At 46.3% G+C, this 23,799-nt stretch overlaps 3 protein-coding genes across 4 annotated transcripts in view; all 3 read left to right on the top strand.

Moving 5' to 3' along the window:
- Positions 1-23,799, top strand: part of HOXA3 (homeobox A3) — a 238,188-nt gene that overhangs the window by 25,348 nt on the left and 189,041 nt on the right. Inside the window, exon 1 of one of the 2 annotated variants that reach the window (XM_069648224.1) lies at positions 3,960-4,095. The exons of the other annotated variant lie outside the window; for it this stretch is intronic. The gene's annotated coding sequence lies outside the window, so the exon portion shown is untranslated. Of the gene's footprint in view, positions 1-3,959; positions 4,096-23,799 lie in introns of those variants that run through there. 2 annotated transcript variants of the gene reach the window in all.
- Positions 1-23,799, top strand: part of HOXA10 (homeobox A10) — a 267,303-nt gene that overhangs the window by 55,783 nt on the left and 187,721 nt on the right. Inside the window, exon 3 of the mRNA XM_069648227.1 lies at positions 3,925-4,095. The gene's annotated coding sequence lies outside the window, so the exon portion shown is untranslated. The remainder of the gene's footprint in view (positions 1-3,924; positions 4,096-23,799) is intronic.
- HOXA4 (homeobox A4) lies at positions 280-2,660 on the top strand. Its single transcript, XM_069648229.1, has 2 exons — positions 280-841; positions 1,606-2,660. Exons 1-2 carry the CDS (start codon positions 385-387, stop codon positions 1,923-1,925), a joined length of 777 nt encoding a protein of 258 aa, XP_069504330.1. The 5' UTR covers positions 280-384; the 3' UTR covers positions 1,926-2,660.

Raw genomic sequence — 23,799 nt, 5'->3', positions numbered from 1 at the left:
AAGGAGGGGTTTTCCTGCGTGCGAGCGGTTGTGTGAGCGGTTGTTGTGGTGTTGTGCAGCAATTGCTTTGTACGTTTGTCTCTTTCCTCCAGGGCAGTTGCGGGAACGACTGGACGCACGATTACCCATGAGGTTGGGGTATAGGTAGGCTGCTGCTGGGGGGGTGTCGGGGGGCTTTTCTGGGCAGGGATCTGCCACAGAACATTCATCACCGTCCACTTCCTCATCCGGGTTCCGCGGCGGTTGCTGCCATTGGCCCCGCCGATCACGTGGCCCTTCCAACTTTGTACACTTGACAGCGAGGGGGCGGGCTCTGCGGAGACCAGAAAAACGACAAGGCGAGAAAAAAAATTAGTAAATGTTTTTTTGCACTTCAACAAATTAATGAGCATGAGTTCCTTTTTGATAAACTCCAACTACATCGAGCCCAAGTTCCCTCCGTGCGAGGAGTACTCGCAGGGCGGGTACCTTCCGCCGACCGCCGAGTACTACGAGCGGCCGCGGGAACCCGGCTACCAGCCTCCGCCGGCCGAGGCGCTGTACCCGCGACCTCGCAGCTACCCAGAGGAGGGCTACGGCTACCGGCATGGGCCAAGCCAGCACCAGCCACCGCAGCAGCAGCAGCAGGCGGCGACGGAGGAGGCGCAGCGGCAGCCTCCAGCCCTCCTTCAGCCAAGCCACCTCCTGCCCGCCAGGAAGCCTCAGCCCCTGCAGCACTGCGAGTCCCTGCTGCCCCCCGAACCCTCCTGCGCGCTGGCGGAGCAGAGCCTGCTGCCCGACGGCAAGGGCAAGGAGCAGCCCGTGGTCTACCCCTGGATGAAGAAAGTGCACGTCAACACGGGTGAGTGCTCCACCGAGGCAGGTATCCCAGGACCCCCCCCTGGACAAAACCCACGCTACCCCAGCTCAGCGTCTCGCAGCGCTCCGCACCCAGCTAGGCAAGTTTTGAGGACCCCCCCCCCCTCGTACCCGTATAGATCAGAGCATGCTACTTTTGCCTCTGCTTATCAGTGGGAGATGAACCTCCCTGGTGGCAATTCTGCCATACCCCTAGCGAGGCTGTGACTAGTCCCCTTCCCCACCCATCCTGCAACACAGCCTCTTGCACATCCTTAACCCGCCGGCGCTGACGGGAGCCCCCGCCGCTTACCTGAAGGGATCCCCCCTTCCACGTCCCGCTCATTCTCCTGGGTGTACTCTAACTCATCCCTGCCCCACACACTGCACAGTTGATGGGGTATTGCATGAGCCAGCACGCCAGAAAAAAAGTGGCACGCCCGAGAAGAGTCTCAGCACCTCTAAGAGAGGGTAAAAGATGCTCGTTTTGTTTTGGTGCCCCACCTCAACCGGAAGATTTATGACAACCAAACTGTTAAGGGCCGCAATTAAACCGGCCATAAATTTCGCCGGCCTGCCAGCGGCTCCGGGCCATGTGTCTTTGAAGCTTTTCTCAGGCAAATGGCCATCGGAATATTTTACGACCCTCCTTTGTTGCGCGTTGTCAGGAGCCTGTGACACCGCTTGCCCTTCTTATTTCAACTGAGGTGCCACTTTTTAATATAATAATTGTCACAATTCATTTTTTCCCCCCATGTGTTTGTTCAGTTAACCCAAATTACACCGGAGGGGAGCCCAAAAGGTCTCGGACCGCCTACACCCGCCAGCAAGTTCTAGAGCTGGAGAAGGAGTTCCACTTTAACCGCTACCTGACCCGCCGGCGCCGCATCGAGATCGCCCACACCCTGTGCCTGTCCGAGCGCCAGGTTAAGATCTGGTTCCAGAACCGGAGGATGAAATGGAAAAAAGACCACAAACTTCCCAACACCAAGATGCGCTCCGCCAACCCACCTTCTGCCAGCCAGCAACAGAAAATACACCCCCAGCGCCTAGAAAGCTCCACCACGCCAAACTCACCAGCGCTTTAATTGCTGTTTGTCTCTTTCGCCTCATTTCTTGTGTGTTAATATATGGACCAAAACATTGTGTATATAGGAAGAAACTTGTCTTGTATAGGGACCTTATTTATCCCCCAAAGAGGACAATGGCCAACGTTATTTACACATCGGATAAGATGACTTTTTTTTCTATTTATGCGGCTGCACCGTGTGCTTACAGCACAACGATCGAGTCAATACTGCTCCCAAGTGGACCGTTTTATTGTTCTGCAAACGCCACGGAGAGAAGTGTTAACGACACTCGCTAAGCTCTTCCTTCAGCCTGTGTCTCAACTCGTATTTGCCTGGAGTGATCCCACGGAATATCCGCGAAGGCGGCATCCGAACCCCCCCTTGACCCTCCTCCAAAACACGGATTCGCTGACTTATATACATTTCTGTTTGAATTCAATGTATATGTTGTGTGTCTTCTGTACTCCCAACCCTCACCCCCCTTCCTAGCACTCCCCACACACACTCACTCTGCCTGTTTAAGATGTGGTGGGAGATGTGAAACACGATGACTTTCTCAGCGTTGGAGTTATCTGAAAACATGTTGACTGATATGCCTTTCGTGATGTGTATATATAAAATATGACGGAGTGTAAATGGTTCGTGAAGTCCTGTTGTGCTTCTTGTGGGTGTTGTTGTGCAATGTGTAGTGCCAAAAATTTGAAAAAGCAAGCAATGCTTAGTCGTATCATTAAAGGTTGCACATGACCTCTTCCCGATGTGTCTTAACTCTGTGTTGTCTGTGATGTACTTCTAGCCTTTCCTTGGCAAATTACGCTTGTCTGACATGGTTCCTGAAAATGAAAGGAGAAAATGGAGGGGCGCCTGTTTGACAAACACAGTTCGCACCTAATAATGTCTTGCCCTGGCATAAGACACCGACGTAATTATCAGTCATGGTTGCACAAACTGCACATGGCCATGCGCGCAGACGTAGGTACCGTTTTGAAATCATTTGTACTGCGCACTAGTTCATGAAGTCCAATGGCTTTCTCTTTTTAAGGCACCCTGTCCGACGAGACTGCAGTGTGGATTGCGGTTCATTCACAGCCTGTCACTAAAGCCCTGCTTTCTTTTGGTAGCAAAAGAGAATGTGAGTGGAAGGCACTGCCAGAGAGTGGCGAGGAACGCCAGAAGGGCAAATCCCTGTTCCACGGCCTGAGCTTATCGTCTGCCACCGCGCGTGAACTCTGTGCTTGTGCTCGCGTGCTCACCCTAAACTCCGAGGCGATAAGGGCCAAGGCATGTGTGCTGAAGAATTTGGGGTGGAAAGCATTCCAGGGTTGCAGCTAGGTTGCGGTTTGCATTGCAGACACACACAAGATTAAAACATATCTGCTTGTTTTTGGGAGTGCGTGCATTCTCGGAGTTTCGTGTGATGACTTGCTAGTTATCTGCGCCTCCAAACACTTTCACTGACGACAACACACTTCTGTCTCGACCAACGGCACGCGCGCGCGCGCACACACACACACACTCACACACACACACTCTGGGCAGCGCTGCAGTCTGTTGTGCTTTCCTGGCCACGTACGATTCGAGGCCCTGATTTATAAAAAAAAGCGTTTTACAATAGCACTATCCCATTGAAAAACACATTATAAATCAGGCCTATATGGAAGACAGCAGCTTTGTAATTATACCCAGGCTGGGCACACCGGAGGAGTTAGCTCGAGGAATATAGATGCTCCAAATGCACACGTTTGTATGATGAAAGACCCCCTCACTCGCATCCTTCCTTTCCTTTGGGGCCTTCAAATGCATTATATTAAATTATATTCTGTGCGTTTAACCCGATCTGCAATCACAGCACAGTTTCGGCATAACTTTTTGCACACCTAGACTAGGACACGTTGTAAACAAGAATGCAAATGCAAAGCCCTATATACACGTGTACATTTATTGCAGTCTGTTAGCAATACTTCGCCTGGAACCATTGTTGATATGATCGTGTAATGACTTGTTTGCAATTCAGCAGCAACCACGACGCCCACCGTCTTGCAAAGGCCAACAAAGAACCCCCGAGTTTGCCTGGGAAAAAATGGGGTTACGAAGGCATCTTTGGACACCCAGCTGCAAAAATGTACTGCTGCTTGTTGGAAAACTGGAAATGGCTAGAAATGCGCAAGGCTGCCGCCTCTCGTTCAAGGTACACTTTTGTGATTTTTGTTTGGTTATTTCGCTTGATGCGCCTGTGCTTTTTTTGAGCTTTGAGTGTAAATGCAGCAGCCCACATTTCTGAGATGAAGCCAGCAGTCTGCCCTTTGTTTTGAATCCCATAGTCTGTTCTTTGCCAGGACGACCAGAAGGGTTCACGGAGAGGACACATTTTCCATCCCACTAATTGTTTTTTTAAGAGATGTAGTCTGACCCTCAAACTCTTGACCTGCGAGGACAGTGTACTGTGCAGGCCTGCCGCTCCAGGCTCAAACCACGACTCACACATTTGCATAAAGCTCTATTGTGCTGTCTTTTCTGTGTTGTATTTTCGTTATGTATATACATTGAAACGTGTTCAACATTTCTGCTCACGAGATTTCTAGTTTCTTATGCAAGAGGATAAGGTGTAAAATCGAGCATTTTTGTAATTTTACGAAGGACAAAGATTCCATGAACAGAATAGGTAATTTTAAATTACCATAATTGATATGATTTGAAACGTACAACCGAAATATACACACGCGTGGTTTACAGCAGTGCAATACACGCAGCGCCTTATAGTTAGGATCCGAACATTTGCTGAGTTACTTGCAGACATGAAACCGTAAAGGGAAACAAACAGACACTAGTATTCAGGTTTGGCGGCAAATAATGCATTCTGCTTCAAAATGGCGGTCTGCTGCCTCTTCGACCGGGGCCATTTTATTTCTGGTGCGTATTCTGCCCGTCTTAAAATCAGCTTAATTTCATTGATTTTTCCAGGTGCATTTAGTAGTACGTTGGCTGTATTGGACCTTTAGGAGTTTTGTGTGTAGTAGTTGTCCTACAGCATTGCCAGAATTGCATTTTTGTGAAGTGGTTGGGATGCAAGCACCCATTAAATCTGCAACTATGGCGACCCTGGAATTGTGTTTTATACTAACGCACGTTAAGCAAATTCATCCCACAACAGTAACATGAAATGTAGTTGTTTAAAGTGAGTTTCCATCGTTTTAGTTTACTTTGTTAAATTAGACCTTAGACCACAGGATTCACCCTAACCCCCCTTCAACACAGATATGCGTGGTCAACTCCAAGAAAATCACAATGCTGGGAGGTGCCACTTTGTTTAATACACCAAAAGAGCAGAACTTTTGGGTATTGTAACCGTTACAATCTTGCCAGGAAACACCATAACCCTGTAAGTCAGATAACAGGCCCATGATGGAACCACTAGACTTTAGAGACTAGAGAGCGAGACTTTAGAGATTGGAGAGAGATAGAGTTAGCTAGCGAAACAGAAAGGGCAGTCTGGGAGGGATAACATCACTGTTGGAAAAAAAAGGCAAACAGCTCGGCTTACCTATTGCACAAGCACCAATAGAAGACGTTGTGGTGACTTGTGTAGAAAGTTTAGTTTTGTGTTTCATCTTAATAATGCAATACAAAAAAAGCAATACAACTACGTGCCCTGTTTGGATTGGCCTCTAGTGGACATTTTGTAGATCGCCAGCTTTCGTGGTAACACTGTTATATTCTTAAGCCTATTTTGTTTGCCTGTCTGTACTTGTGTGAATACTATAAAACAGAGTACAGCAATTCAGCTCACATGCTACATACATGGCCGCCATTTCTTAAGTCAATGTGAGCATTACAACAACGTGTACTAATACACGGTCAGGGGGTTCAGTTTTGTTATGCATGGCATAATTGGAGCACACGCATGCCAGCCTTTCATTCACTGCCTATTTCTTCTGCCATGGTTGTCAACAATCCATGCACAGCACTTTAATCTGATATGTGGGCATCCGCATCTGCCAGCATGCCACCCCGCGAGCAGCCATACTTAATCCCAGCATTTCACTTGGAACATACTGCAATTATTCTAGTCTAGAGAATGGAGACGTCTCGATTCTGCCGATGATATGTACAACGCACTGGAGTAATGCATTCAAGTCGACAGAATATGTGTAGAGGTCTTGGCAATCAAGTGGGATTGTAAAAGCTACGTGAATTGCATGGGTTCATGGCTAACAGTAGTGTGACTACGATGCCCACACCAACACACAATTTGTAAACAAGGGCTTTCCAAATGTTTTGCACTGCCACTACCAACAGCTATACTCATCATAGCGTTGGATCATGGGAGTCACAGCCCAAAACCTCTGGCGAACCGTAGGTTGCAGACAGCCTGGTGCACAGTGTTCTTTCCCAAAGGCCTGTGCAGTGAAGTGAATTCCTCCGGAAACAGAAGCGTGTTCCATCATCTCCAGACACAAGTACTAACCTCTTAGTTCCCTTTCAGTGCTGTTTCCTAATGATACATTATGGAGATTACACCTTCTGCTAGCCCTGTAGGCCCCGACAAGGCATCCGCTGTATGCAAAGGTGACCAGTGCATGCTACGAGGGATGTAGCTTCCTCCTCATGGGAATATTTATTTATTGATATTGATTTATTTATATTGCGCATAAAGACAGGCCCATGGGCATGGTAGCACACACATAACAGACACACATAAAACAGCAAACCTAACCATCTCATGGGTTGGAGAGGAGCCAGAAATTTCAGAAGAATACAAGTATTGTAATAGATTTCCAATAACCATTCAGTCAGATAGCCACATCACGATGGCGACAACGAGGCAATGCCTTGTCACCCTAAACAAATACCTACACCCTGATCTAAAATGTATCGTTCAGAGGAGAGAGTAGGGCAGATCCAAAACTCCTTCATTTAAACTGAGTTAGGATTATTGCAGTCCTATATTGAGTTCCCACCCCTTAGGTGCCCCAGTGGGGTCGTTCGAGTCCTGTATTGAAGTGTTAGTCCTTAGGTTCCACGGTGGGATTGCTACAGTCCTATAGTGAGATCACTGCCCTTCGCGTAGTACAGTCTGATATTCAGATGGCAGTCCTTAGATGCCACAGCAGGGTTATTACAGTCCTGCAGTGGGATCCCAGCCGTCAGCGCCGCAGAGGTCTTACTATGGTCCTAAACTGAGACCCCAGGCTTTAGGTGCCACACACTCGTACAAGTGCCTAGAAGAGAGTTAGACTAACCAGTGACAGGTAGATGCTTTGAAAAATGTTTGATTGTGTTCGAGAAATGAGGACTGACATCTTGTATATAATTGGCACTTGATAGGTATAGCCATTGGCATCTTTGACTGATGCAGGTAGATGAGGTAACTGGGGCATGCAAAAGTCGGATGCCTCAGAGATAAAGGACAACCAATAAAGAGAATACAAATTGTGATTTTCTAGTTCCCCCTTGTGTACCAGTGCCGCATTGGATCTTTGTTCAGTATGCCATGCCACGCATGCTGGGCACATATTCAGTGTCTGGTAGAGCGAGAGAGAGGGAGGAACAGACAGAGTGCCTAATAGACAGACAAGGAAACAAAGCCAACGACACTGAACAAAGAGCAAGGGAATGTATGTCTGTGAGATGGAGGGGAAGAAATAAAGTGAGAGACATAGAAAAAGACATACAATGATAAAGCGGAGAGTGTGGGATAACAAAGGGAGTGTGAAGGTGAAAGAAAGTGAGGGGGTACGAGGAGAATGAGATAAATAAGGAGAGATACTAGAGAGAAAAGGATAGAAAACGAATGAGAGGTAGATAAAAGGAGCGATCAAAGAGGGTTGAGAGAGAGAGAGAGAGAGATGAATAGATGGGTAGGATCATGCTATTTTTTGTGTTTTCTATATTGAGAACCTGACTTCTAGAAGTAGTGGAGCAATTTAGTGAGGACATTTTGTCAGGCGTCCCCACGTACATTTGAGCATGAGCAATTGACTGCCCGATGGCTGGGTTGAACAAAAGGAGAATAAAATATCATTTATATTTCATTAGACGTACAGTAGTATGCACAGAACAATTCATTATCAGGAGTGCATTAACTCCCTAGAGCACAGATAGATGCATTTCCATTTAGAAATGGCTAACATTATAGGCACGAGCTTACCAACCAAGAGAGGTGGGGTCCTGCTGAAAGAAGTAAGGTTGTTTTGATTTCATTTCTCTGCTGTATTGGGAATAGCAGGGAATTGTCTAGTCTCTAGTGTATGGAAAATCCCTTTGAGTAAGCGAGTTTTCCTAGCATTTTGTTATAGCCAGTCCGGCTGTTGATTCTCTTCTTGGGTGGAGAGAAACCCCTGAGATCAAAATGTTATTTGTGAGGTGGCCTAGTGTCGAGTTTGATATTCCCTGGCACATAATACAAAGAGGTTTGTATTGAATCCTGGCTGAGTGTGAGCCAATGTAGCCATATCAGGGCAGGGTTAATGAGAATGAATTTCTGGCAGTAATGGGTGGTATTGTTGAATGCTTCATTCCCTGGGCTGAAGTGATGTCCAGGAGACCAGAGAAAAAGGCACCACCCTTTTTTGTGTGAGGGCCATAGTTTGTAATACTATGAAGACGGCCGATGGTTGAGAAAGGTTGAGCCTTTCTTGAGGACGTGGATCCAGTAGATGTGGGGCTTCTTGGCCATTATTTGCTATGAGTAAAGATGATGTACACATTACTTAAAGATGATGTGCAAGTTACCTGTGAAAGTCGCACGATTTTACACAGGAAAAGGGAGAAGCATTTGCGGGCCATGGTAGTGTGCCAGGTTTGAATCTCTGGGTTGGTGGTGCCCTTTGCCACAACAGATAATTTGCCTCATAGAGGGATTCAGATTTAAGCAAGAAGAGACATCCATTATTGGACAACCCTTAGGCAGCGTTTCAGGTGGGAGAGGTCTTCCACTCATGACACCATCATATATACCTGGGTCCCTCAGTGCATTGGTGCAGGCTATTGCTTTTATGACTTACAACACCAGAAGGGAATTCGTATAGAGGTAAAAGACAGTGGGGGTACGATTTAGCTCATGGCATAGACATGGTTACTTGGAAGCAGAGGAGCGGGTGATCTTTAGATCTGCATGTGAACATATTTATTTCTACTGAGAGGAAGGAATCAAATGACGTGACCATGGTTAGGTCAATTCCCATACAGGATAAAATGGTGGTGAGGATAGTTAGTTCGAAATATAGGTAGCAGAGCTATAGACAGACAGATAGATACTAATGGTTACTTGGAGCAGGTTTGTATGCATAACATAAATGTAGGATATTTTGCATACATTCTGCCCGAATGATCCAATTAACATACTACTTTTTTATATTATATAATCCAAGTATGAGATTGAAGTTAACAATGTTTGTGGAAAATATCCTTTGCATTTCACATTTGCCCAGCATCCTCGCCCCACTCTGTGCAGCGTCAGTCTTTTCATTTGGTGCCCTCAGGTTACTTTTGTATATGAAATTGCTGGCCAGATATACCAAGGATTGCCAGCTGGTACTCTGAGGGTCCGCATCCCAGGGAGCACCAAATGCCACTGTAACTAAGAAGAGCTTTTTAAAAATATGCATAGTCCTGCACCAGACTCCACATACCCTACCACGGGTCAGGAGATACTGTCCCCAAAATGGTGTCTTTTCTCTTTTTATACTCTATTCTCTCCTGCTCTGTGGCAAATCCTTCCCCTTATGGCCCGGACTTGTCCAAGGATGCTGCTATACAGTATGTATACTGTTTTCAAAAGTCTTTGCAGTGTTGGGTCTCTGGACCTGATTTAATGTCTGTGGGCTGAGATGGCCACATGAAGAAAACTTATTTCAATTTGATTTTGGGCCGCGATTAACAGAATTTCGCCCTTATAGTTTAGTATTTCAGTCTGGCCCAGATGCCAAAAACAAAAAATAAAATGTTGGTGTTCATCCATCGAACCAGTTTTGTGCTAAAGATTGGCTAAAAGCCTGCATGGGGGTTTAAATGGGATTCGGTATTTATGAGCCTGGCCCTTTATAAATGCACTATTCCCTGATTAACTATTTGTTGGGAAGTATTTTGGGGAAAGTAGAGATTTGTGAATGGGGGTTACATTTTTAAGCCTCCAAAACAGTTCTTTTTGTGTGGAAAACCAACATAACAATAACTAGGCACCATCTGACATGTTTTCCTCTGTAACATATGTTGCCATCCGTGCAATTTGCAGGTTATCTGGCCCAATCCAAAATGTCATCAATGTCAACATGCCCAAAATGATATCCGAAAAAAAATATTTTTTTGCATTCCAACAGAAGCTAAACAATCTTGCTTCTGACCTCAATTTGCCAACATTAACTTCTTCAATTTTTGTGATTTTTGGCACACACATAGGCCTTAGGCTGAAAGTGAGCACACTGAAAATAAAATTGACGATTAGATTAGCCAAACTGGAGATATTCAGTCTTTAGGCAAAACATGTTTGATGCATATGTACGTGCGCAGTGGGTTGAGAGGGACAAAACAGAATGGAGACTATACCACAAAATGCACAAATGCATCCTCAGTTGCACAGCAGGGTCAGAGAGCAGAAATACAATGATATGCTACCAGGCTTTTATAGCATTCAGGCATGTCCAGATAGTGATGTGTTGTTACTCTGGCTGTGGTAAACCAAAATGTGGTTTTTGGGGAAAGTAAATAGCGAAAAGCAAAGGGTCTTTTAGAAGTTGAAGTAAAATAGGGGCTACGCAGGCAAACAATTATGGAGGTGCGAAGGGTTTAGTGGGAAAGAGGTATGATTGTACTAGTAGTGGCACATATGTAATCAGTGGTAGCGGGTCAACCAAATGTTGATCCGGAAAAAAGGAATACAACCTGCCAGTGATGCTGAGCATTTTCCCACGGAGACAGTTTCTGATACATTGCTTTTGTGGTGCTAGAATTAGTCAGTGCGTGGTTGGGTGATGGGCTCGAGATGTGCTCAAGTGGGAACTTAAATTATGTGGACTGCTTCGCCAGATAACGTTTTGAATGTCCTTTCTTTAATCAAGGAGGATAATCCTAGGCCCCATTGCCATAATTTAACTTGGGTGTGCTACAATCTGTTTGCTATCTACCAGTAGCCACATTACATTACTCCTACTTTGTACACTCCCACAATGCATTTCCCATTACTTTACACTGTTCTACTTAGATCCTTACTATATATCATAAGTTTAGATTTTTCCACCTTGCTTCCAAATTCGCTCCCACTCAGGCCAATGCCTAAACCTTACAAGCAAACTGACATGATTACCACTCCCTGCACTGTTCTACAAAAGAACCTTAAACTACGTGCCAGACTCCCAAGGCTCTATGACCCTTTATCCAAATCATTGCCTAGCAATGTTAGGGCCAACCCGGGCCATTCTAGCCCCCCTCAACATCCTCTTCAACTCAACAGCAGACTCTTCCGAGAGCCTATCCTCACCCAGAAAGATGCCATCAAAACTCAGCTACTACCTGCGAAACCAGCACAACCTGGAATTAAAGGTGCACTTATAAATGCCCGCTCTATGGGAGCCCATGCAACAGAACTAGCTGACATACTGTACAATGAAGATTTAGACTTCTTAGCCATCACTGAATCTTGGCTTCATCCAGCAGCTGGTCCTGCAATTATGCTAGCCCTACCAGACGACTATACCTTACTAAGACTTGACCGAACTACATCTAGAGGCGGAGGCCTTGCTATAATAGCTAAAACTAAACTCACTCTGAAATGCTTTCCATCCCTCAATTTAGGATCCTGTGAACCCTTAACCGCTAAGTTAACGCTATCCAACACACAATCTATATCTATCCACCTCATTTACTGACCTCCAGGCCCTCTAGGATCCTTTGAGGAAGACCTTACTAACATCATCTCGAATAATCTTAAGAATTCATCCCAAAGCATCTTACTAGGCGACTTAAACCTTGGACTTAACGACTCTACAGATGTCAATACCACATTAATTAACAACAACCTAGAGGAATTAGGCTTTACTCAGAAGATCACAGAGCCTACCCACATCAAAGGCAGAACTACTCTTGACTGGCTAGCTGTGCATAACTGCCCTATCCTGGTCTCATCTATACTGCCACAGCCTTGCACTGACCACCACTTGATCATGTTCTCATTAGAGGCACTACCAGTACAAGTTATTAGCATAGCCCCAGCTGTCCAGACTAGAAACACAAGAAATATTACCTCTGAAAATCTCATCCCCTTGATCTTACCGACCTTGAACGCTATTCCGGACCACATGGACCCCTCCATTATGGTAGACCTGTTTAACAAAGTTATGCTCTCCTCCCTTGATAACATTGCACCCTTGAAGTTTAGAAAGAGCAAACCCCTCAAACATGTCAACACCTGCTTCTCCCCCCATCTTAAAGTCCTCAGACAGGAGAAACGACGTTGTGAAAAAGTTTGGAGATCACACCCCACAGAAATCAATAAGAAAAATGTGAGCATACTAGCCACCCAGTATAAAAAAAGAAATTATCCTAGCCAAACAAACTTCCTACAATTCCCGAATCTCGCTTGCCAAATCTACCAAGGAACTCTTTACTATTCTGAAAGAGATAGAATCTCCCGTACAAACGCCTGACTCTTGCCTTAAGGATAAAAATTGGTGCACGAACATACAAAATGCCCTATCTAATAAAATCACCTCCCTGAAAACTAAGATAAACAATAAAAAAGACTCCCTTCTCCCAACTATCAAAATAAGTATCACCAGCTTTACAATGGGACAACCTATCCAGCCACCCCTCTACTCCCATTCCCCAGTTCAACTTCCATAAAGTCACTACCAAAGAGGTTGAAAAGGTTATCCTCACTCTCAAACCCTCAAATTGCCATGGGGACCTATGTCCTGCACAATTGATAAAGGATGCGGCTCGTGAACTTGCACCATTCATTACTAAATTAATAAATGCCTCCTTCACCACAAGCTCCATACCTAATAATTTGAAACAAGCGTGGGTCCTCCCCCTCCTAAAAAAACCCAACCTAGATCCCTCGACTCCTATGAACTACCGCCTTATTACTACAGTACCATTCTTACTTAAAATCCTGGACAAAAAAGCATACCAACAAATTCAACACTACCTTGAACACTTTCACCTCCTAGGAGTTCGACAGTCTGGCTTCAGGCCACTGCATGGCACAGAAACTGCTCTCTTGGATCTTAAGACACAGATAGACGAGCTGAGAGATAAGGGAAAGACTGCATTATTGTTACTCCTTGATCTCTCAGCAGCCTTCGACTTGGTCGACCATGAGATACTCTGTAATCATCTACAATCAGCAGCCCACTTCTCTCAAGAGGCAACTGACTGGATCCAATCCTTTCTTAACAACCACACTATGAGAGTCTTCTCCCCTTTAGCAGCCGCTGACCCTACACCTATTATCTGTGGCGTACCCCAAGGCTCTTGTGTCTCTCCCACCTTGTACAACATCTTTACAAAGCCCCTTTTCGATGATCTAGATGGTCTGGGTATCACCTACACTAACTATGCTGATGATACTCAGATCCTCATCCCGCTGACGGGGGACTACAATAAGGATTTGGCCTTTGTAAATTAAGTGTACCTCATCATTCAGGCATGGATGGCCTCACACGGTCTATGCCTGAATGATGACAAAACAGAACTTCTCATTCTTGACACTTCCTCTAACCTTACCAAATTAGGCCCAAATTACTCCTCCTTTGTAATCGATAACAACAAGATTACAGTAGCCAAAGAGGTCAAAACCCTTGGCTTCTACCTAGATTCCACACTCATTTTCTCAAAACAAGTGAATGCTATGGCATCTGCCACATCATACACCTGCAAACTTATCAGAGCAGCTAAACCTTTCCTCTCACCGTCCAACTGCATTACACTAGCCAGAGCTTTAATCCTGTCCAAGTTCGATTATTGTAATGCCCTATACGTAGGTTGCAACAAATATATTACTAATAAAATCCAAATCCTTCAAAATGATGCTCTAAGAGCTGCCCTGAGCATCCCGAAAAAAGCACATATCTCGGATACTAGAAGATCTGTCAACTGGCTATCAACCATAGATAAAATCTTCCTCAAATCTGTCTCCCTGGCGCATAAGTGCCTCCACCAGGCAGCTCCTCAATATTTAATAACCAGATTTACCAGATCAATCTCCTCCCCCCCATCTAGAAAGGCCAATTCCAATCTCCTCCTTGTGCCCAGATTCAAAAGCACGATGTCGGGAGGGAATAGCTTCCCCGTCAAAGCAGCTCAATGCTGGGACTCACTACCTCCACCACTTAGGGAGGACCTCCCGTACCTACTATTTAGATCCAAGAATATCCACTGGCTTAAGGAACATGATACTTAATATCCCTCTAGGTTGTGCTACAACATAACCCCTGTAAATTGTGTATATCAATGTCTATTTCTTGCCTATTAGAGGATACATGCTAGATTACTTGTAAATACTGTACATCCTGTGTGCTACTTGATTGTCTATTATTGTCCAGGTGCCTCCAGCAATGTAACCTCTGCTGGACCCATCTTTTGCTGCTATGTAACTAAGCTTCACAATCCTCTTGCCACCTTTGCGCCTTGCTACCCTTTGGGCTAGGTGCGTGTAGTCCCTAAGCCCCCACAAAGGAATGTCCACACACTGTATTGGTTAGAACACAGTCTTTATATAATCAATATTCAAGGTTATGTAAACTTATCATAATAACTCACTTTATACTTAGGAAAATCAACAATGGCAAATATATACAATTCTAAAGTGGTACCACCCTTTGTATTAGATCTCATTAAAGTGCATCAACAATACTGTAACAATGTCACACAGATCAATAGAGTGAAACCAGCAATAGAGAGAGGAGAGAAAATAAGATGGTTGAGCAATAGACAGAATACTGGCCCCTATCACTAGACACAGTTCTGTGTGGAGATCCCCCCACCTGGGCAACCTGTAAAATAAAGGTATAGCACAAGCCAAGTCCATATATTGTTCTGCAAGTCTTATTCCCTCCTATAATGTTTTTACCCCCCAATGTACCTGGTGGAATCGAGTTCTTCGAAGAGGCGTCGACAGATCCTTCTTGAGCGACCCCCTTTCAAGCGGGAGTCACGGATCGTCGAGAGGCGTCGAGAAGCGTCGAGGAACTCGGCGTTCGGCGGCGGGGAATCGACGGCCCTTCTTGAATGTCTTCCCTTTCAAGCGGGTGTAAGAGGATTCAATTCAACACTACAGCTAAGTCAACGCCTAGTCTAGAATACTGAATGAAAACCCTTATTGATATATCCTTATGTCCAGTTCATGCGTTCTGGATGACTACCCCTATATAACACCCCTCTCTTGGAATCCCCCTGACCCTGCTGAGCCAAGAAGTAGTTCTGTTTTGCAAGTTTAAAAGGTTTATTTGATAATTTAAACAATAGATATATATATCACACTTTATAATAAATTAATAATTGAATATCACACTTAATCTGAGCAGTAATCAATAATGGATAGTCCGGCACTAGCACACTTCTTTATAATCAATGATGAGTGGTTATAGGATGGATAAGATAGCAACAATACTTTGATGGTTTCAAATGGATGCAATGTGGAATGAAATGCAGTACAGAAAATAACTTGATAGGATTTCAGCAAAAGACAATGTAATCACTTTCTTGGACAATTCACCCCCCCCTTTTATGCAATGCAAGGAAATGGAAGGAAAGCACACAGTTCTCAGAAATGCAATCAAATGTAATTCAGTTCACCCCAGCAAGCTTAGACTACAGAAGTTTGAAACACAGGCCCAAAATGCTTTTATATGTGCTGGCAATGAAGTGAAAAATATGCTAAAATGCTTTTAATTCCCTCTAGAGGTTCAGGGTGAGTGGTATCAAGTTAATATTAGTCCAGGCTCACTCTAGCAATGATTCAGGGATGGTTCTTAAGAGGCAAACGAATTTCTAGCAAGGAAAGCAAGGAAGCTGCTGTTTTCACACGTGGAGAAATTTGCAAATCGCGGTAAAATTCGCGAGTGCGTTTTTCGCGATTGCGGCAAAAGTATGGGGAATAGGAATGCGGTTCTAGGTTTGTTGAAAAGCCAGGATTCCCAGCTTTCAGAGGAAAGTTACTGCAAGTCACGGAGATATGAGCGATATGGTAAAGGTCGTTTTTCAGATTTGAAATTTTAAAATTCAAAGTGACAAGTGACAGCTAGCAACTAGAAAATGACAGGTGACAGCTTTGCAAATGACAGGTGACAGTTCTGGTTAGATTAAAATAGATTGAATTATATTATTTTAACTAAGAGATTGGTTCTGCACAGTTCTGCTAGGTACTCACAATATATTTAGAAATAGAATGGGCCTCGCCACGGATCTGGTCCCAAGTCACATGGTGTAGAAACCAGTTTGTCCAGTTTCTGCCAGGCTCAGAGGCCCTGCCCCTCCCAGCTTCTGCCAAGAGGAAGCTGTTTTACGGTCCCCCAATAAACCATCTGCCTGGGCCCTGGAAGGCCCATTGTTCAAGAGGAAGCCATTTATGGCCACTTCAATAAACCCTCTGCCTGGGTCCTATGTTTAGTCTCTAGCAGTCCCTTGGTAATTCAATCAGAGAAGTGTCATATCCCTTTTGGTGGGAACAGCAAAAGGCAGCTAGGCCTGGGAACACAGCAGTTGTGCAAGTCTCAACTCCTGTCGGGGTTAGCTGGTGGGCAGAATTCAGTTCCTTAAGCCAGGCCCCAGCTAATGTCACTTTTGGTTACCCAGTTTTCTGCATTCAAATAAAACTAACAATTTTTACATATGCAGCTAAAATGCTGATTCTAAGTTTAAAACTATGACATTTAAGCAATTGCAACCTATGTGACTCTCAGAAGTAGGTCACTCATTTCTTTTAAACATTTAGATTTTTAGTGTCTTTCAGTCCAAATTTACTTAAACTGCTGAAATCCACAGCTCAGCCAATCTTGTTATAAACCTTCAAGTCACTTCAGAATATAACTTTACATTGTATATACCTCTCAGTAAGTCTTTCTTTGGCCTGCTTTGGGTTCATTTATTCAGTTTTACACAAATGTCTGGTGTTGTTTTAAACCGCCGGCTTTCTGATAGTGGTGAGTACTGGTAATGCACCCATTTTTGGGATTTAAGAAAATGAATTCCCCACAATTCTAGGTTGCTTTTGGCAATCAGCATTGCCATTCCCAATGGTTTCAGGCTACTGTGTGGGTAGTCCAATGGTGGTTTTAGGCAGTGCCCTTCTGTGCCCATAACATCGGCAAAATGGGTGGCAGCCTATTCTTCATGCACTTCCCTGGGCATTTTCTGGGAATCTCTGGCCACCATGATGTTTTCAATGCCAGTACTGCACAGTTTTTGAGGTAGGGCTCGGATGCATGGGTAAAAACATCCCACAAGCGAGACACAGGGCGTCGAACGTCCGTCGAGGAACTCGGCGTCGGGAATCGACGGCCCTTCTTGAATGCCTTCCCTTTCAAGCGGGAGACACGGGGCGTCGAACGTCCGACAACAAACAGGGTAGAACGGCGTCGATGAGGCGGCAGCTTCGATCCAAGCGGTGCTCGTCGACGACAGAGCGTCGGCGTCCTGCAAGGCAGAGGCGTGCGGGGCACCTCGATGACAATTGTTCTGGACCGCAAAGATTGTGGAGACGGGGGCCCAGCAAGGGCGTCGAGTCGTTTGAGTCTTTGTGGTCTTCGGGTGGCGGGAAACCCACCGGCAGGTTTCTCCTCGGCGCGTTGGTCGTCCTCGACTTTCTCCAGCAGGATAAAGCGGTCGACGGTGCGGACGAGGGAGTCCTTCGATTCAAATGTTCTTAGGCAAGGAGCGGACGGCTCCGGTTGTCGGCGGCACGGCGTCAGGTGGTTCCCACGGCTGGGCAACACAACTTCGACGGGCCTCCAGCGGTTACACAGACCTGCGAACCCTGGTCGACGGCAATGGACTTCGACGGCGGCGATGTCCGGGTGCTTCACTTCGATCTCCTCGGCGGTCCCGTCTCGGGTCGGCAGCCTTTCGAGGGTCTGTCTTCCAGGGCGCTTCGGCGAAGATGGAGCGGTGCTCGATGGTCCCTCTGAGCACGGGAAGAGGGCGCCTTACCAGGTCCTCTCTCGGGTCAGTCTTCGACGATTTCGGCAGCCTTCGGATCGGTCAAAGCAAATGCAGCAGCAAGTCTTCTTCTTCCAGCTGGGCGTCGAGGATCAGCAGTTCCAGTTACTCTTAGAGTGGAGACTCAGCTCCTGAACGCTTCTGAACAATTACCAGTGGTGAGAAGTCCCCAGATATACTATTCTGTCTCTCATCCACACTGCTGGCACACACTCAGCAGCCAATCATACAGAAGGGCATTCATGCAGTCAGTCAGCCAATCAGGCACACAGTGCATTCAGGCCACACTCCTCCCTTTCAGACACTCACAACAAGGAATGTGGATTGGGACAAGTACCCAGCCATTGAACACTACACACTGCATTCAGGCCAGTTTCGGGCAGGGCTGTCTCAGTCTTTGGGCCTCATTACGACCCAGGCGGTAAGTTACCGCCTGGGCCGTGACTTTACCACCATGGCGTAAACTACGTTTACGCCATGGTGGTTGGCGGACTTACCGCCCCATTCCGACCTTGGCGGGGCGGTAAGTCCCCAATCCCCATTTACCCTTCCCCATTCCCATTTTTGCCCCATAGGGCATAATGGGAGTGGGGAATGCGTTAATTACGCCACCGTAAATTACGGTGGCGTAATTAACTCCATGGTCCCTTAGCGCCATGGATTTTAACACCTGCTAAAAGCAGGTGTTAAGTCCGCCATGGCGCTAAGGGACCTCGTACTCAGGCGGTAAGGGTCGGCGCTGTTTACGCCGCCGTAAAACCCTTACCGCCTGAGTCGTAATGAGGCCCTTTGTCTCTCATGCCAGAAACCAGACAACTACAACAAGGAGTGTATATTGGTCACACACTCCATTCACCCAGGTCCCACCCACAGGAGGTACCCACAACATACAGTCACTGGGAAGGCTCCAGTCAGTCTAGCTGGGCCTTCACAACAACACCATATATGGAACTTCCACCCAACAGCCAGTCAGGGGGAAGGGACTGAGTCAGGGCTTCCCAGGACTTTGGGAAAACAAGGTAACAGACAATAGAAAGCAAGAGGCCACAGGGGCCATCTTGTTTCCTATCAGGAATCAACTGATCCCAATGGCAGGGCCTGGGTATCCCAAAATGGAGGACACCCAGAGCACCTGTCAAATTCAGCATGGAGCTGCCACCAGCCCATATCCTGCTCTGTGGGCCACCCACAGGTGCCCAAAAACATACACTAGGGGCACAGGGTTGTACCCCTACCCATGGGTGACATAAGGGTATCCCATGGGTCTGTTCACCAAACCAAAAGAGAGAGCTGCACTGCCAGGAGTCCCACATGGACTCCTGGGCAGAAAACATGACAGAACACACGATAAAAAGCAGTAAAGGACAAGGATTCAGAGGCCCTGTCCCTCTGATGCATTTCCAGCATCACAGTGCGCACTATAAATAAACAATACAATAGAATACAATCTGGTGCTGCCAAGGCGACTGACAGAAGTGCCAGGACCAAGTGTTGGCAGTGTAAAGGTGAAAGCAGGGAACAGACAAGGGGAACATGGGAATGGGAGGAAGGGTTCATCTAGGCACCAAGAGTCATATCATTTTTGCGACTTGATGGGTGAGATTGGATAAACAGTTCTAAGTGCCGTAGTGCATTAATTGGGAGTGGGCTATCTAATTTAGTGACATTTAACCATCTACAGTAAGAGAACAGACCCTCAACTCCCTATCCATCCATTTGTAATACAGAGGGGCATAAACAGTGTGTGAAAAAGCAGTTTAGAAGAAATGATAGGATAAAGGCATATTCTAGCAGTGCCTGGCAAATGCCTAATTAATGCCTACAAAAGAGCCCAAACTGTTGGCTTTGCCAATGCCCGCCTTCAACAGGAATGCAATGAAAAATATACTGCAAAATGAAAATATTTTTGAAGATGATGCACCACACCCAACATGCTATGCATGCACATTAGGATCGGAGGGAGAAAATGTAAAGAACAAGCATGTGCAAAGCCAGCTGTTTTGGCTTTTGTGTAAGCATGGGATCGGCATTTGACAGGCACTGCAATAATGGCACTGCATGGCTATATGATGAAAATGGTGTGAGTTTCTGGATGTTTGTTGTCAGTGTCTGGAAAATGTAGTTAACTGGACTTAAATATAAGGACACACCATCTCTGTCTCATCTGCTTGCAACCCTCCCTGTGCCCTTCCCTAGTGTTCTCCCCTCCCTAGCCCTTCCTCTTCTCCCCCCCCCCAACTACTCTATGGTGCTCTCTGCCTCTCCTATCTGTTGTAACTGTTTCTCTATCGACTATCCTGCTCTCCTCACTAAATGTGGTAGGAAGAAGTTTAAAAAGGACATCCTGGTCTTCAACCCCGACCTCCCTATCGCTGACACCTATACCAGTGCCTCCTCTAGGCAAACACTCACCAACATCCTCTTTGCCATTCCCTCACCAGGCCTATTGACTCTTCATATGGTCTCTGTGCTTTCTCAACTCTCATCTTCTCCCATTAATGGTGGCACCCGGTGGGAGGCCCTCCTGCCCTCCTTCGACTCCTCTTAGGTCATCATAAATGTTTACCCTGAATGGCACCGTCTTGATCCAAGGCCCTCAGGCCAACCTTCTTCTCTTTGATAGACGCTTGCTGCGCCTCATCAATTTCCTTCCTTCTCCTGCTGTCCCCTCTCTTCCCTCTACAGCTTTCTTGCATCCCCCTGCTGTCTCCCCCTTGGCTACCTTCCCCTCTACTCCTTCCACTTCTGCCCCCCCTTGGACTTCTTCCATGCGGCTCCGCAGGGTGTACCTCTGATTTGTACACCCCTGCCCCCTGGAAGTCTTTCAAGGACGTCAACCTTCTTCATATTGCTACTCTTAACTCTCGCTCAGCTGTCAAACACTCCTCTGACATCTGCAGCCTCCTGGAATAACTTGTCCTCGATTTCCTCGGTCTCACCGAGACATGGTTCATGGCCAGCTCTAGCACAAGCTTTAACACTGTCCTCCCTGACGGCTATAAGATCCTCTCTGCGGCCAGGTCCAACCATTTCTGGAGGTGGGGTAGCCCTGATCTTCCCCGAGTGGATCCCTGCCTCTGTCATTCCTATGCAGCCCTACTCCTCTTTCGAATGCCTTGTCTGCAGGCGCTCTCTCTCCTACCCATTCCATTACTGTGGCTACCATCTATTGGCCACCTGGTCATATCTCCTCCTTCCTCTCTGAGTGGGCGGACCTCTCCTCTTCCCTCCTCGTCTCGACCACTCAACTCCTCCTTCTTGGAGACTTTAACATCCACCAGGATGCTTCCTTACCTTCCTCTGGACTCTTTCGCAACCTCTTCAACTCTCTCTCACTCTCTATCCTCCTCTCTGGCCTGACTCACTCCGCAGGGCACACTCTTGATGTTCTGATCTCTACAGACCTTCCCCTTTCTATCCCTCTCACCACTCCTCTCTCCTGGAGTGATCACTTTCTCCTTTCCTCCCAGGTCACTCTCTCCACCCCTCAGGCCAAGCCAGTTCCAGCACTGCCACCTACCTTCTCGGTTATCCGACCCATGAAGCATGTTTCAGTTGAGGCTTTGGCTGCCACTTTCTCACCACCACCTCCCCCTTTGGCTGACTCACACCCTGACACAGCCCTCTCAATTTTCCACTCTGCTATATCTGATACTCTCGATGTTCTTGCCCCTGTCATGAGGATTTGCTTGAAGCCCAAAGCCAAGTGCAACTCCTGGTACGACTTAGACCTCGCCACCCTTAAACGCACCCTTAAACGCACGTGCAGGGTGGCTGAGAGGAAATGGCGTGCTTCCGGTGCATCCTCTGACAAACTGGCTTACCGCCTGCTCCAAAGACAATACAGGCTCTCTGTCCACACCAAGAAGAGAGCCCACATCCAAGTCTGTGTCTCTGCGGCATCTAACAACTCGGCCGAACTCTTTAAAATCTGCAAGGAGCTGGCCATTCCTACTGCATCTCTACCTCTCCTGTCCCCTCCCAGGCCCTCTGCACAGCCCTGGCTTCTCATTTCATCTCTAAAACTCAGGACATCCTGACCTCTCGCTCTTTCTCTCCCCCTTTCCCCTCTACAACCTGCTCTTCCTCTGGCCCTTCTTTGGCCACCTCTCCTCCCTCCTTCTCTGACCTGTTCTCCCCATACAAGGTTTCTAGACAAGTCCGATCTATGAAAGTCTCGTCAAAACATGTTCACCCCTGTGGCTCCAAAACCATCAAGGACCACATTGAGACCTTGGCCCCTGCTCTGGCTGACTTCTGCTACAACTCCTTCGCCCCTGGTGTCTTCCCTTCCCCCCTGAAGCACTCCCTTGTGCACCCTCTTCTTAAGAAACTCACAGCCGACCCCACCTGCCCAGCTAACTATCACCCAATCTCCATCACTCCATTCCTGGGCAAACTCCTGGAAAAGCTGGCCATCGCCCAGCTTAATCTTCCACACTGACTCTGTTGGTTGTGTCCATGACCATCGGTCTGGCTTCAGAGCTGCCAGAAGAACGGAAACTGCTTTCCTGAACATCCGCGAAGACCTGCTCTCCAACCTCGATTCCAACGCCCTGTGTCCTCATCTTACTTGATATCTCTTCTGCCTTTGACACGGTCAGCAGGCGACAGGCAATAGGAATATGACTGATATACAACATAGCATATATATTTAATAATTCAAACATACATAATAGGGGCAGCTTTGGTACATATGTACATAAGATGATAAGGGACATTACATATATAGCGCATTGAGGCCACACAAGCGGGGAAAGAGCGCTATATAAATAACAAATACAATACAATATACATGATAGTGGTAGTAATATTACAGGCTTGCATACGGTCTTTAAGGTGCTGAGTAAAAGGGGAGGAATGAGGATTAGGGAGGTCTTAAAACACAGTAGGCTAGGCTGTGGAAGTGCCCAAGAGATAAAGGATGGTGTTTGATGGTGATTTTGAAGAACACAGATTTTCAATACTAACGTTATAGAAAGTCATGATTCTATTAAAGACACAGTGGTGAAGGATTATGCTCAACTCCTCTCTTTACATCTTGAGCAGCATAACTAAATCAACATAACTCAAGTGCAAAAATTAAGAAAAAACTACAATTCCCATGAAACGTAGTCTTTTTCATAGTTTGTGCCTGATAGGCTACTCTGTCTCCCTGACGATCCTGTCCAATCACTATCCTTATACATCTTTAACTTCCTCTACAAACTCCACTTCCTCCTCTTTCTTTTTCTGCTTCTGTTTATCCTAAAATATGCGCCCCAACGGTAGATGCTGAAACTTCGACTTCCATCCACATTGTCTCTTCAAGACCCTGTTGGCTTGATCTCTGTGCCAGCAGAAAATATTTATAATAACAACGCTGAGTGTAAAACCAGCCACCGGGCAGGCAATTGCGCTCCTAGGCAGCTAACTAGCAGATGTGTAGATGCTGATCATGCATCCTCGTTATCTATTCATTCACAGCATTACGATTGCAAGGGTGGGATAATCCTTCAGCTCTGCCTTCTTTAACGTCATGACTTTCTATAATGTTAGAATGGATAATCTGTATTATATATCAAGAACAGAGGCTCAGATTATGCTTGTTCAAAGCTTAATCACCACCAATGAGGATACCTGGTCGATTGGCTGAAAAAAATAAAGCCTTAAAAACCGACTTGTTTAACCAGTTTGCAGCTTTCAGTATGTCTTCCAATCAAGCCACGAGGCTAAAGGTTTTAGACGCCATTGCGCCTCT

This window comes from Ambystoma mexicanum, chromosome 2q (assembly GCF_040938575.1).
Source record: "Ambystoma mexicanum isolate Mex_15411 chromosome 2q, UKY_AmexF1_1, whole genome shotgun sequence".
Classification (NCBI taxonomy): Eukaryota; Metazoa; Chordata; class Amphibia; order Caudata; family Ambystomatidae; genus Ambystoma; species Ambystoma mexicanum.
Note: the sequence above shows the minus strand (reverse complement) of the source record. Positions and strands in the feature narration are given on the sequence as shown.